A 15,080-nucleotide genomic window follows, 5' to 3' on the forward strand; every position below is an offset into this window, starting at 1 on the left:
GTCTCCTTGCCCGTCATCATCTTACCTGGTTTCTTCTGTCGAACCTTTCACCTTGTTGCTGAGTTTGAAGGTCTCTAAGATTTTGTCTTCTGGGAGAGGCGGCAGAGGAGCAGGCATCAACTACGATAAAACACAAAGCTCTTTCAACCCTTACTGCCGCCGGGCGCCTCCCTATCTCTGATCTGCAGCCGGGGAGCGGCTGGCCGTGGGAATCCAAGCCAAGCCCCCCTCACTCCCCCCGGGCCACCCCACGATGCTCACCTTTCCCGGCAGACCATTCGCCTTAGAAAAGGGATTTTCTGAGTGTAGAGTAGGCGGGACTTGGCAACTGGCACCATCACAAGGCAGACCGTTTTCCTTCAGGTCGCTGTCTGTACTGTCAGCACCGTTCAGAGCAAGGGGCTCTCGAAGCTCGAGCGGACAGGCCTCGTCGTCTTCCGCACCCTGCACAGGAGAGTCCGAGCTCTCGGTCGCACCGAGACCGTTCTCCTTGCCTAGGCCCTTGGCCTCCTCGTCGGACTCTTCGGACGACTCGGCGCCATAGGGCACCAGGACGCTGGAGCTCAGCTTGGACTTGCCGTTCATCACGGGCTGAGAACAGGACTCGCTCGGGGGCATCTGCTTTGTGACTTTACTAGAAACCGCCGTCGTAGGCGCGCTCGAGGTAGGCTGTATTGCAGAAGAGTTGGTAATGGTAGAAGAGGGAACAGGCTTGGTTGGGTTCTCCAAAGAACCACTGTGAAGGTTGGGCTGAGACTGGCCTTGGCGAACAGGTAACTTGTTGTGAATACTGATCGTGATTTTTTGTTTCTTGGGGTGTTCCGGAATCACTGATGGCCTGTTAACAGACCAGTTTTGAACAGAAGTCGAAGCATTAACAGAACCAGCCCGGCTGACACTAGAATTTCCACTGGGACTCGACATGGAACTGCTCGGTGCTTCCTTCAGTGGCCCGGTCCCATTTAAGTGAGGTGGATTCTGGAAGAAAGAAGACCCCAGGTGGTGAGAGCCCCAGGAAGGGTCACAAAGAATCCAGTCTGGCTAGGGGCCCTGCCCTTTCTGCTCATCATCATCTTTATTAGAATATCACATTTCCCACACCTAGAATCACCTCCTCCTCCTGTCCGCTTTGACCATAAACCTTCCACGGGTCCCTGATTTTTGGTAAGTAATCAACAACTATTTCTTTCCAGAACAAACCCCAGCCCCAATTCTTTCTGCTCCAATCTGACAGAAATGAAGAAGCCCCCTCGGGCACAGAGTCACGCATGCTTCCCTTGGCCGGGCTTCCTGGAAGCCCGCTGCCGTACAGCAGAAGGAAGTGCCCGCTCGTGGGGAGAGGGGCGGCGTGGGCAGACAGAGCGCGCGGCCTGGGGCGCCGTCCCCCCTTCCCGTCCCCTCTGCATCCTACTCTTGAGCTGTTCTGCTCCATACCCCAACTATGCTGCTCTATCCTAGGGGGCAAACTGGTGGCCGTGGGTGAGACCGCAATTCACAGAGGTGTTCTGCGTGGCCTTCACAGAGTTTTGTCAGATACCTGAATTAGTTGCTATCTTAACATCTGAAGGTTTCCCGTGAAGGAAAACAAGAAACTTGGAAAAGAATCAGTATTCGCCACCCCTCCACCCAGCGCTCGTGCTTCTAGCTGACCGGGGTGCTGGCGTCACTATTAAGCTGAGCCGAGGCAGAGCCCAGCTCCCGCCCAGCTCCAAGAGGCATTGGATTTGTGACTCTGGCTACAATCCAAACACTATCCCATGTCCATAAAATACAGTACACAACTAGACCATCTGCTGACTCAAACAAATCACACTCGAGTGGAAAGGCTGTCACAGCACTATGGTATTGGTGGGGGTTGCTTCCACACACAGACGGTGACCATAATCACTGCATCAGGCCAGCAAACGCCAGGCCTTCCCTCCTGAAGGTCTGTGTGTCACTGATACAGGCACTGACCACCAGGGGGTGCGTCTGAGCCGCTGGACGGCCGACAGGACACACCACACTCCTGAAAGGGCTACATGGATACACTGAAAATAAACTTTTTTGTGAGTCGCTTTCCTGTTTCTAGCATTCATCAAGAATCCCCAAATATTGGGGCACCTGGATGGCTCAGTCATTAAGCCTCTACCTTCAGCTCAGGTCCTGATCCCAGGGTCCTGGGATTGAGCCCCACATCAGGCTCCCTGCTCAGCGGGAAGCCTGCTTCTCCCTCTCCCACTCCTGCTGCTTGTATTCCCTCTCTCGCTCTCTCTCTCTCTGTTAATAAATAAAATCTTAAGAAAAAACAACAACAACAACAAAAGAATCCCCAAATATTAAGTCCACTCTGAATGAAAAAGTCCAAAGTGAGAGCTAAAATCCCTAGTGTTGGGGCGCCCGGGTGTCTCAGTCAGGTAAGCAGCTGCCTTCATCTCACATCATGATCCTGGGGTCCTCAGATCAAGGCCCACGTCGGGCTCCCTGCTCAGCAGCGAATCGGCTTCTCCCTCTTCCTGTGCTCTTGTGCTCTCTCGCTTACGCTCTTGCGCTTAAATCTACACCCACACCCAGACCTTTTTCTTGTTTGTTACAGTCATACCCGGAGATATTCTGCATATTTGAAATATTTTATAATCGATGGCTTGTATGAACTTTTTTGACAAGGCATTCGGTGCTACGAGGACACGGTGGCTCCTGCAGCGCTGACCGGAGGCTCTGAACAACACCCAAGTTGCCACAGAGATTACATCCCACCTCTGGAATGTTACCTTTATCATGTGAGAGGGGAGCTGTGGTCCGATAAACCCTGACGCAGCCTGCTTGTTGTTGACAACACGTTGGCTGATCACAGGTCGGGGTGAGGACTGGCCGGGGCTGTGAGTGGAATGAGTGAGTTCACCTCCATTTTTCACATCGTGGGACCTGGGGACAGAGAGGGACAGCAGTTAAGGCTTCACAGGGCACGTTCTTAGGAGAGATTCACCTGGAGCCCCCCAGAGACCAGAACAAGAAGCTGCAGCGCATGGAGTTTCGCACAGGATCCCCTCTGGGTCAAGGTTAGTGGCAGGTGCCCCCACGGGGAGGCACAAAGGTAACCGTGCAAGTGGTATTTTTGATTGTGTGTTCCAGAGATGCCACTACCTGAAAGCAATTCTTTTCTGTTTACTTTTATTTTTCTAAATGTAAGTACATGCTCTTACAGAAAGTCTGTATCCAGGAGTGAAACACACAAATACTATGCCTCATCACACCCAGGAGAGGCTTCTACTGTTCCGATTTACTGGAATATCCTCCAGGCTTTAGCCTGTACTTTTTTTTTCAATTCCACTGTGAAAGATTTCAAACTGCTTTTTCTCCATATATATAGAACACTCTCTTGTATCACTTTGAGAAAAAAAGGGTCATCATAAAAATGATTTTTAACAGCTGCATAATAGTCCAACACATGGATATACTACAATGTACACACTCATTCTCCTTAATTTGTTCTTAATTTTCAGCTACTATAAATGAACACCTCAGAGCACACATCAGAGTTTTCCTAAGACCACGCACTTCCAGAAATGGAATTAGTGAGACAGAGCGTGCAGCAGCAACGGGGAGCAGTGAGCCGGTGCCCGGCCAGGCCCGGCCAGGAACGTGGCTAGCTGCCTACGCCCAGTGGTTGAGAGGTAACCCCACGCAGGTCCTCAGAGGCCCCTTCCTGAGGCCTCCACACCCTGCCTCCCTGGCCCCAGGCTCCTACCAGGTGCTGCCCGCGGCAGCCCGCCCTCCTCCACCATCACTGGGCACCTTCTCTGCGTGCTTCCCTATCAGCTGGCCACGGGGTTGGAAGCTAAATCCTAATCCACATCCAAAAACTACCTCCCTTACTCTGCTGGCCCCAGTCAGCTGATATTTCAATAACCAAATACGGAATTTAAATATGCTGTTGAGATAAAGAGAAAGGACACAACAGAAAATGTGAAAATCCGTTTTCCTGCCGGTACCTGATATAAAAGAGAACGTAAGCTTGCTGACTGAGTACCGATCTAATATCACTGGTAGATACGATGGAGTCATTCATTTGGTACCAGAGGCCATTGCTCGCCTGCAAGAGAAAGGCAACAAAGGAGGAATTAGATACGATCGCACGAAGACGGAACACCAACCAAACAGGAAAGTAAGAAAAATGGGTCTTCGTATTTTCATTGGCAAAGCCCCACCTTGCCCCCCAAGAGCCAGTGCTACCTTAGAGTCTATTTTAAGACAGCAAAACCTGCATGGCTTACTTTGATGTAGCAGAAGTAGTGGCCGGCATGGCAGTTAAAGCCCGTGTGCACCAGCACTGCGTACAGAACATAGATGATCGGTTCTCCATTCGGCTGAGACATGTACGGTCGGATATCAAGATATTCAGGGTATTTCACATCCTGCACAGAAACGGGGAGAGGCTCAGGAATGCCGCTTCTGAAGGCCCAGATCATTCTGCATATCCCCACGGAGGTCCACACGCCACCGGGCTCTGTGCCCTCGAATGTTCCAGCAGAAACCTAACACGCTGAACCACACTTCAAAAGGCACAGTCAGCCTGGAGCCACCCTGAGCCCGCACGTCCTTCATGTGCTCCCCGCCTTCCTGATTTCCCTGAAGCAGACACGGCTCTGCATTAAGCAAACCCTCTGAATTGGCCACGGGATGGAACGCTAATTCTGGACGTCGGTCGCACATGGCTTTACTACTTTGGGAAGGGACTTTTTAGATCTCTTGCATACTTCTGATTTCTGATACATCCAGTCTTCAGGAAGTGGAAAGAAAATATGAAAATTCAGTGTACTACCCTGAGAAAACCTCGACAAAGAAAGCCAACTCTGACAAGAGTGTGAGATCCCGCAGGGCCGCCCTCTTTGGACTGCGAATGACACCGGCTCTCCCTGTGTCTCCCGCTTTCCCTGACCACGATGCCCAAGTGCAGACCGCAGTTACCAATTCTGTCATCAGTAGAGTCCAACCAGGACAGAGAAACTGCACTCAAGAACGCACACGGCACACTACACCAGCTCAATGCTCGGACACGTTTCTCCCCAGTAAGTACTAGAACCCAGGAAATCAAGGTAACAAACTGTTCAGTTAGGTCGCATATAACCCTTGATAGCTACTGACATATAAGCCTTGACAAAGACCACATAAAAGGTTATTAATATTATCTACCTACCTTAGCAATTTTTCCACCAGTAAAATTTGCAAAACGTTTCAGAGAAAGTGTAAGAACATTAGAGGATCTGTGTATAGTGAACCTCTTTGAAGCGGGAACCATCTTTTTACACCTTGAAATAAACAGAAACAAAGGATTAAGAAGATGTGTGTAAGTACAGATGTATTTTTTAAGTCTTTCCCTTGTTGTTTTTCTGAAACATTTCCCAACAAACCAAAAGAAAGCTACTAGTAAAAACTACCAGCCCTCCTCTCAGCCAACAGTGAAAACACTATAATTTGGGGCACCTGGGTGGCTCAGTGGGTTAAGCCTCTGTCTTCAGCTCAGGTCCCAGGGTCTTGATCCCAGGGACATGATCCCAGGGTCTTGATCCCAGGGACATGATCCCAGGGTCTTGGGATCAAGTCCCGCATTGGGCTCTCTGCTCAGCAGGGAGCCTGCTTCCTCCCCTCTCTCTGCCTGCCTCGCTGCCTACTTGTGATTTCTGTCAAATAAATTTTTTTTTTTAAATCTTTAAAAAAAAAAAAAAACACTAATTTACGACAGGGGGCGACTGTTCAATTAGCATGAAAGAAAAAAGGAAGCCTAGGACAGATTCTGAGAAGCCCCAGAGACACTGATAATTTTAAAATTGGGTTAAATACAGAATTCTCTCAACTCAAACTGAACATCCGTGGAACTCAGAATAGGAGAAGTGCCTGTGGCTGTGGGAACTTTCCCCCCAAGACATGAGTGTTTGGTAACGATCACCCATAGTACCAGCTTCTAAAAAAATGAAAATCTACTGAAACATGTGAAACAGGACTTTCTTCAAATAGAGGCTCTCCTGACTTCACAGGGCAACACAGCAATGAATCCTCAACACTGGACGTTTCCAGCAGTTACCACCCTGAATCCTGGGTGAGAAGCAGAGGAGAGAGCAAGAGCCTTAACTGCTCTCTCAGAGAAGCCGAGCCCCACTCCACCGGCGCCTCTAACAAGGAGTCCACGAAAACGCCGAGCACCACAGACGCGTCAGCCGGGCCGCACCAGGCCGAGCAGCTACCGTGGACGGCCCCCCGCAAACCCGCCCGGTCGTGGGGCACGGGCCCTCCCGGGGGCAGAGGTGCAGGCAGACACTGAGCACTCCGGCCCCGGGAGCGCGGAGACCCGACGTCCTCCTAGACAGCACGGCAGCTAAGAGGGCTCCCCCATCCGCACCGCGAGCCGCCCCGCCGCCACACCCGCGTACTTGCTGCACTTGTAAGAGTTTTCCCCGTCGAGCTGCTCCGGCTTCACAAACTGCTCCAACGCCTTGTTTACGCTCTGAGCGGCCTGGGAAGAGAAGAACAGCATCAGCACACGGGACCGCTCACTGCCACTCGACAGAAGGAAGAAAAAACACGACTCAAAGGTCTAAAAGCCAATGTGAATTTATATGTAGAAATTTCTCTTTTATTAGACATGGACTTATACGTGTGCCCATCCCATGACTCTCCCTTTGTTAAACGCCGCGCACATCAAAGTGAACGACGTGTGAAGAAGCTGCTTGCTGCAGTGTTATTCCAAAGAGCATAAAACAGGAAAAAAAAAAAAAACCCACACACACCAGCAAGGAAGAGGGCCTGCGCCTGGTGGTGCCCATGCTCAGGGGGCCGCGGCACCCCCAAGGCACATGCCCTTGGAGAGGCCGCTAAACGGAAGTACATGAAGGTGGCCAGTGGCCGAACAGGCCTAAGGTGTAATTGTGTTGTTAGAGTCGGTAAATAATAGGTTCTAGAACAGTTTATATCAGATTGTTAAGGGTTCATCCGGAGGGACGGGACCCTCTACACATCTGCAAGGTTCCTCATTTCCATCCTAAGCACATATTACATTTGTAATTGGAAAAGCAAGAGATTAACAGAAAATAGGAGCTTAGAGAACGCAAGAAACAAAGGAGTTTCTCAACAGTGACAATCATCTAAATTAAGCTAATGCAGGCAACAAATTCTGATTTTATCACAATTAAGTGAAAAGTCAAAGGGCAAGAAAAGTCCCTACGCTCCCTGCTACAAACCTTACATTATTTCCTCTAAATCCAGTCTCGGCATATGAACAGTTTCAATCCGTACTCTCTAGCAAGTGTAGTGAAGTTATAAATGAACCACAGATAAAGTCACACGAAGTCTGTTTTTTTCTAACCTCACCACCACAGCTAGCAAACGTACCTTTATCTCCAACGTTATATCGAGATATGGGTCGAACGTATCCGAGACACCTTTGCAATTTAAACACTTGACTGAAATAAAATAAGATGCAAAGAATTAGCAAAGTGTAACCCTTATGGCGATACCAACTACTGACACAAAAGAACACAAAAATATGATTTTCAAATAAAAAACTTAAAGTACATTTTTCAGACTGCACAAGAGTGTTAATATGAACCACAGTGTGAGCCAAGGTGTCGTGGGTGCAGCCCCCGGGTGCTGCCGGCTGGAATGCGAACGGGTAGAACCTCTTGGAAGAACGATCTGGAGTATCAGAATTTAAAATACACACACCACCCTTCAATGCAGAAATTCTACTAACTAAGAACTCATCCTACTTAGACACTTCTCCGTGAACAGAAAGGCATTGTAGAAGGATGTTCCATGAATGACTAATGGTATAACACCGAAGAATTACAAACAGCTTCAAAATCCATTGTTAGGGGACTTAAGTGAATGGAATTCTACTTCAGCAGTGAGAGACCGTGTTACCTGCATGTACCGAGATGTAAAAAGATTTCTCATGGTAAGAGAAAAAGGGAAGAGATCCATCTAAGACACTCTCAGTCTGCTCGTGCATAGGAAAGTACTGGAAGGCTATATTCTAAACTGGGGGGAAGGAGACACACTGTCCATTGCTAACCCTTTCCTACTGCACTTCCTTAACCACGTGCATGTACCTCTTTATCAACCTTAAATAAAACTTTACCTCTCGATCTTAGGTATCCTCCAAATATCTGACAAACGAGGGTGGTAGCCTGGGTGTGTCTGTCTAATCTGAAAAATAAACGGTGACATGAGACGAGTTCTACAATAATTACAGATGCTGTGACATCTCTAAAGAACAAGAATTCAAATAGGAAGGCACGAAATAAAAAGACAGCAGTATGCTTGGCAGCCAGAGAGTCATCTCACCTGGACCCTCACAGTGAGGGTTTGGGGAGAGGCAGAAAGAGACAGGACAGTACTGAGAAGGGAGCTGACACTGAGGCAGGAATTTGGCCGGGAAGCGAGCAGCAAGGCTGTGACACTGGACGTGTGGACCAGCTGCTGAAGGCAGGGAGCGCAGGGCGTTCTCCTCTGCCCTGGGGTCTGTCATCCAAGTGAGCAGAGCCCAGCCAAGGGACAGCAGCGGTGGGAGCGGAACAGGAGATTTACCAGGTGTGTTCGGGAAATGCAGGTGGGTTAGGATTTGGTATCTAGTTGTACTTGCAATCTTCCTCTTGAGTCTACATTTAGATTTTAAGGAAGAAAATGTAAGAATTGGTAACTGACCAGCGTAAGAAAAATGCAGGGAACACACAAAGATTTCAGAGGCTGGAGAGGAGCAGAAAGCATGCCAGAAAAGAAAAGTGGATAGTTTTAGATCTGCAAAGGGATGCTGATGCTGAGAAACGGAGTAAGGGCAAAATCGACCCCCAATTCCTGACTTCCGTAATTAAATCCACACTGTTACAGTAAGCATACCCTTAAAATTTTTCCATCATTTTAAAATGATGGCAATCGCTTGAGGAAGAGGCAGTGCAAAGTCAAAGGGAAGCAAACACAGAGCTCGGGACATTCATGTAAAAGGCACAACTGAACTCCAGTGAGCCAGCGATGCCAAGGGAAGACGTGACCGATGCTTCGCTGTACTCACTTATTGCTGCCATTCAAGCATGCTTTTTGCATAGCATCAACAGTGTACTGAAGGAATTCGTGGGCATCTTCTTGGTTTCCAAAGCGGAAGTGCCTAGCTATACCTGTGAAGTTTCAGTAAAGACAAAGTTTTATCTTCACACAGGATACGCCCCAGCTGTACCCCCCCAGACATTCCCCCTAATGGCCATCTGTCAGCTAGGAAGCAGGTGACTATTTTATGAGGATGCAGCACTCACACACACTACCCTGAGAACAGCAAGCCCCATGCCCCGTAGACCATTATTACTACACGTGGCCTAGAGCTGCAGAGAGCCCAGAGGCTCCAGGTCTGCAGCTAACAAAACTATACTTGAATAAATTCAACTTCAGCTGCATTGTCTCAAAACTTTGTGCAAAACGTTAACGTTTGTTTGAGATGAGATGTTAGTGCACACAATCTTAAATTCAGTGCCAGGTCTCCCTAAGAGACTCCACAGCAAACATAACTGTCTGAGTGCATCTTGGTTCTGTCTCAACAACCCACAGAACACACTGTGTCCTCAGAATCTTTGCAGCCTTGTTTCTTTCTTTCCTTCTTTTTCTTTTTTTTAAGAGATTTTATTTATTTATTTGAGACAGAGACAGAGAGAAAGCATGAGAGGGGAGAAAGTCAGAGGGACAAGCAGACTCCCCATGAAGCTGGGAGCCCGATGCAGGACTTGATCCCGGGACTCCAGGATCATGACCTGAGCCCAAGGCAGTTGCTTAACCAGCTGAGCCACCCAGGTGCCCAGCAGCCTTGTTTCTAATGGACTAAATGGCTACAAGACAAAATGAGAATAAAAAACAAGTGCCTAGACCATGTCACACTAAAACATGAACAGACCAATTTCTATACATGAATATACAGAAACATATATTAGCTTGAGCCATATGAAACTGCCAGTTCTGCCTACAAAAATGACAATCTCATTGTGAGATTGCGGGGGTTATGTGAGCTCATGAATACACATGCACACAAACAGCAATGACCTTTTCTTAAAGTCTAGGTTTAAAAATAATTAATCATTCTTTATATATACAAAATTAAACAAACAAAATTTCCCCTGGCTGAAATTCTGCCAGGATCCAAAACTGTTTAAAAAAATGTTTGTGCTGGGAAGCCTGGGTGGCTCAGTCGGTGAAGAGTCTGCCTTCGGCTCAGATCATGATCCCAGGGCCCTGGGATAGAGTTCTGCATCAGGCTCCCTGCTCAGCGGGGAGGCTGCTTCTCTCTCTGCCTGCTGCTCCCCCTGCTTGTGCTTGTTCTCTCTTTCTGACAAATAAATAAAATCTTAAAAAAATAAAATGTGTGTGTTGTCTCCTCCGACCTGTTAATACTACCGAGGGCCAATAGAACACCTCTTAAACTTCAGCAGCTTTTTAGGCAAAAGGATTATAGATTGTTGCTGTATAATTATCCAGCCCTGTAATTACCCCGCTAGATTCCAGATTAACAGTTAGGGTTTCTTTTTTATTTGCACACATTTTTTCCTTCTAACTCAATTAAGATGATGTAAAAGTTTATTACAAAAACACACAAAAGAGTACATTAAAGCAGTTCACATACCCTATCGGGGTCGTTATAATGCAAAAGAAAATTTTCAAGTCATTTAAAAATGGAATAGAAAAAGTGAAATTTATCCACAAATTTGCTGTTACGAGTTTAAATGTTGCTTTAAGAGTATAATTAATTTCAGTTTGATAATATCTGATGTTATACATAGCATAAGACTCATTCAATGAATTAAAACCAATTCAAAACTATTTAAAGAAACCTGTGGGACAAGGGGTACATGGTGGCCCATGTCATGATATCGGGGTCCTGGGATCAAGCCCCACTTTGGGCTCTCTGCTCAGCGGGGAGCCTGCTTCCCCTTTGTCTCTCGCTGCCTGCCTCTCTGCCTACTTGTGATCTCTGTCTCTGTCAAATAAATAAAATCTTTAAAAAAAAAAAAAAAGAAACGATACCTGTGGGACAGTATTATAATATTATTTATATATATTATACTATAATAATATATAACAATATTATAATATAACTCAGCATAGTAATCCAAATATCTGGAGCATGGAAATCACTGTAAAATTTATCAATGATTTTATTAACAAAGTGAGTTTTTAAAATTTTTAAATTTGCAGGGCGCCTGGGTGCTCTGTCAGTTGAGTGCCTACTTAAAAAAAAAATTAATTAATTTGCTTATATTAAACCGAATACCTTATTACACTGTTATCTTTTGTGGTTTCAAAGTGTGTTTCTATACTACATGTTTTACTAAAGACTTGTTACTAATTAAACCCATACCCACGTATGATAAAACACGTTGGTTTTCCATAATATACCAGGAGCTCATCTTTTACCAGTTAGGCCATTAAGACCAATTACCTAATAAATACTAACATAAACTACTACAGGTGATACTTACGCCGCATCTCATTAATGACGAACATCGGCTTAATAACATCCCCAGGATTACTGAGCGCCTGGGTGATATGTGCTTGCATTGTACACATCATACAAAATCCTTCTGCATGACCTGAAAGATAAGACCACAATCCACGAAATTAGCAAAATAGGACTCCATACAGACATCACAGAATATTTTAAATACGGGCCCCACGCCTGAAGTGAAGTAATTACAGCTACTGCAGGTCACGCCTTGAGCTATGTACTTTCATTCATTCTCATTTAATTCTCCAACAAACCCAAGTGATAAGTATGTACTGGTTCATACTGGTTTTATAAGAGAATAAACTGAGGCTCAGAGAGTTAAAATTTTGCCCAATGTCAAATAGTACTAAGTGGAAGACACATCCTGGACTCAAATATTTCCTTCATATTCAAAACCTGTGCTCTTAACTACTCTTTCTACTGGAAAAAGAAGTTTTCTCTTATACTAGCATTTGTCTCAAAGAGTTAAAAAAAAAAAATGGCACTCTACAAGAGTCTGAAAGCCTCTCCATATATATTCTGGTCTTGTTGGCCACATATGGGGTCTCTGCTGCAAAGTCGTCTTCTTCTTCCTTTTTACAACTTTAGAAAAATGTGAAAAACAATTTTAGCTCACGACTAACTGGTTCTACTGGTATCCTGTGAGCAGAGGCCACAAATGCCGCTAAACATCCTACAAGAAGCCCAGGCCAGCCCCCACAACAAAGCATTATCTGGTTCTGAACATCAATAGTGCTGAGATTGAGAAACTCTGCCTTAAACTAAAGACCGCTCAGAACCTGCCTAACAAAGCTTTAAAAGCACTGAAAGGCACAAACCATTTCCAAATGATATAACTGTGTCCCAGAATAAAGCTCAAAAATATTTATAGGGATTTAAAAAAACCCTCCAGCACCCCAAAACATAAAGTTCTAATCAAAGACCACAAGGCATACAAAGATGCAGGAATGACCAACAACAAGGAGAAAATAAATAGAAACAGACCCAGAAATGGTACAAATAATAGAATCAAAAGACAATGACATTTTAAAAAGACATTGTACATATAATCAATCACATGTTTAAGGAGGTAGAAGAGAATAAGAGCATGTTAGGGAGAGTCATGGAAACAGAGTCAAACGTATTTTACAGGTGAAAAGTAGAATCTCTGAGATGAAAAACACACCAGGCAAGATTAACAATAGATTAGACAGGAGGGGAGAAAAGATCAGTGAACTTGAAGACTTAGCAAAAGAAATCTTCCATAATGAATCATACACACACAAACACAAAACAACAACAACAACAACAGATATGCTTATCAGTGAGCAGCGGGACTCCAAGTTAGTCCCTTAACACACATGTAATTGGAGTCTGAAGAGACAGAACAAATATCTCAGGAAATAATGACTGTACAGAGTGCGCAAGGGAGACTTTTAGAGTGATTCTACAGTTTTGTGTCCTGAGGAGGTGGGGGTGTGCATGAATCTAGACCTGTGTTAAAATTCATAGAACTATACACCGGAAAAGGTTAATAATGGTGCTCCAGTTACAAGCATAAAAGTTTTTTTAATGACTAAAAGCCACACAAATTTGAAACAGTATACTGACAGATTTAAGAACCTCAACAAATCCCAAACAGAAGACAAGAATCACTCAGTCAGACTGCTGAGAACAGAGATAAAGAGAGCATCATAAAACCAGTAAGTAAGGGCGCCTGGGTGGTTCAGTGGATTAAGCCTCTGCCTTCGGCTCCTGTCATGATCCCAGGGTCCTGGGATCCAGCCCCGAATCGGGCTCTCTGCTCAGCAGGGAGCCTGCTTCCCCCATCTCTCTCTGCCTGCCTCTCTGCCTACTTGTGATCTCTGTCAAATAAATAAATAAAATCTTTTTTAAAAAAGCAGTTAGTAATAAAAACATATACATAGAAACAAAGGTAAAACTGACAACAGACTTCTTGTCAGAAACAACACGAGACAATGCAGTCACATCTTTGGGGTTTTAGAATAAAAATGTCAACACAGAGTTCCATACCCGATAAAAACATCTTTCGAAAACAAAGACAAGACTTTCACTTCTAGGAAGATGATGTAGAAGTTCCTTTCCTTATTCCTTCCACTAAGTAAAAAAGCCTTGGACCCCATATGTAAAGCACACATAAGAACGCTGTGCAAGGTAAGAGTAAAAGACAACCCAACAACTCTGGAACCCAAGGGATGACACTGTGGTGAGTTCCCTGGGTTTTCTTTGCACCTCATATAGTCCAGAGCCAAAGAGCCAAGAACCTGGAAACACCAAACGGGACAAAGCCCCAGTGAAAGCCTGCTCTTGCTAGCCAAAAGACCAAGATAAGGGAACATGGCAAGACAGAAAACTTTTAGATAGTAATTCTCTATACCACTGGCTATAAGCTTCAGAAAAACTATGACCCACCCCCACTGACCCCTAGGTCAGCAAAGGCCAACTGGGCAGCCTAAACTTCCACTTGCCAGGCTGTAATGAGGCAGACCAAGCCACCCACTAGAGCCGTGTTAGAGAAGATGGATTAGGAGATGGGACTTTCATCCACGCTGGGTGGCAACACACCACCCACCCCATCCCACAGTCAAGATCAAGTCAGGAGCCTGGACTTCTACCCTACCGCCTGGTAGTAAGGACGACTCCCCCCAATTCTCTGCTGGGGTAATTTCAGAATCAGGACTCTCACCATCACCCTGTAGTACAAAGCCACTGCGGTGTCAGTGGAGACCATGGAGAGCAGGAATGAGGAGCCCCAACCCCCTGCCTCATCCGTGAGTGTCAATGGAGACTGAGGAGGGAAGCTGGACTTCTACCTCAATCTAATACAATCTCCTCTGCCAGAGCAGTATCACAGAAAGCCAGCTAAAACAATCATCAGATAATACTCACATAAAACTTCTAACACTAAAATATCCAGATTTCAACTGAAAATCACTCATCACACCAAGAATTTCTCAACTGGGGTGAAAAAAGACAACAAATAAAGGGCAACAAAAGGGGCGCCTGGGTGGCTCAGTGGGTTAAGCCTCTGCCGTCGGCTCAGGGCATGATCTCAAGGTCCTGGGATCGAGTCCCACATCGGGCTCTCTGCTCAGCAGGGAGCCTGCTTCCCCCCCCCCTCTGCCTGCCTCTCTATTTGTGATCTCTGTCTGTCAAATAAATAAATACAATCTTTAAAAAATTAGAGATAGGCCAACACTAAGATGACAGACAGAAATGTTAGAATTATCTAACAAAGAATTTTTAAAAGCCATGATAAAAACGGCTCAACAGATAGTTATGAACACACTAGAAACGAATGAAAAACATAGAGAGACTCGGCAAAGAAACAGGAGATAAAAAAAAAAAAAAAAAAAAAAAAAAAACCCAAATGGGAACACTAGAAATAAAAAATACAATAATCGGGGCGCCTGGGTGGCTCAGTGGGTTGGGCCGCTGCCTTCGGCTCGGGTCATGATCTCGGGGCCCTGGGATCGAGTCCCGCATCGGGCTCTCTGCTCAGCAGGGAGCCTGCTTCCCTCTCTCTCTCTCTCTGCCTGCCTCTCCATCTACTTGTGATTTCTCT

At 45.8% G+C, this 15,080-nt stretch overlaps 1 protein-coding gene and 1 long non-coding RNA gene across 5 annotated transcripts in view; one reads left to right on the forward strand and one right to left on the reverse strand.

The window, feature by feature from the left end:
- Nucleotides 1-15,080, reverse strand: part of USP42 (ubiquitin specific peptidase 42) — a 70,401-nt gene that overhangs the window by 9,017 nt on the left and 46,304 nt on the right. For all 3 annotated transcript variants that reach the window (XM_059155277.1, XM_059155275.1, XM_059155276.1), the window contains exons 4-14: nt 11,490-11,600; nt 9,044-9,146; nt 8,114-8,181; nt 7,366-7,436; nt 6,408-6,490; nt 5,177-5,288; nt 4,254-4,394; nt 3,972-4,072; nt 2,751-2,904; nt 262-978; nt 26-120 (exon numbers count right to left, since the gene is read on the reverse strand). In XM_059155277.1, the coding sequence (XP_059011260.1) occupies nt 26-120; nt 262-978; nt 2,751-2,904; nt 3,972-4,072; nt 4,254-4,394; nt 5,177-5,288; nt 6,408-6,490; nt 7,366-7,436; nt 8,114-8,181; nt 9,044-9,146; nt 11,490-11,600 (1,756 nt within the window). The remainder of the gene's footprint in view (nt 1-25; nt 121-261; nt 979-2,750; nt 2,905-3,971; nt 4,073-4,253; nt 4,395-5,176; nt 5,289-6,407; nt 6,491-7,365; nt 7,437-8,113; nt 8,182-9,043; nt 9,147-11,489; nt 11,601-15,080) is intronic.
- LOC131819877 (uncharacterized) lies at nt 974-3,973 on the forward strand. 2 transcript variants are annotated; one of them, XR_009349371.1, is made up of 3 exons: nt 974-1,164; nt 2,576-3,038; nt 3,483-3,973. It is a non-coding gene; the product is annotated as an uncharacterized LOC131819877 (long non-coding RNA). The 2 variants fall into 2 exon arrangements; XR_009349372.1 differs by having other exon boundaries at nt 2,647-3,038.

Source organism: Mustela lutreola, chromosome 17 (assembly GCF_030435805.1).
Source record: "Mustela lutreola isolate mMusLut2 chromosome 17, mMusLut2.pri, whole genome shotgun sequence".
In the NCBI taxonomy this organism is placed as follows: Eukaryota; Metazoa; Chordata; class Mammalia; order Carnivora; family Mustelidae; genus Mustela; species Mustela lutreola.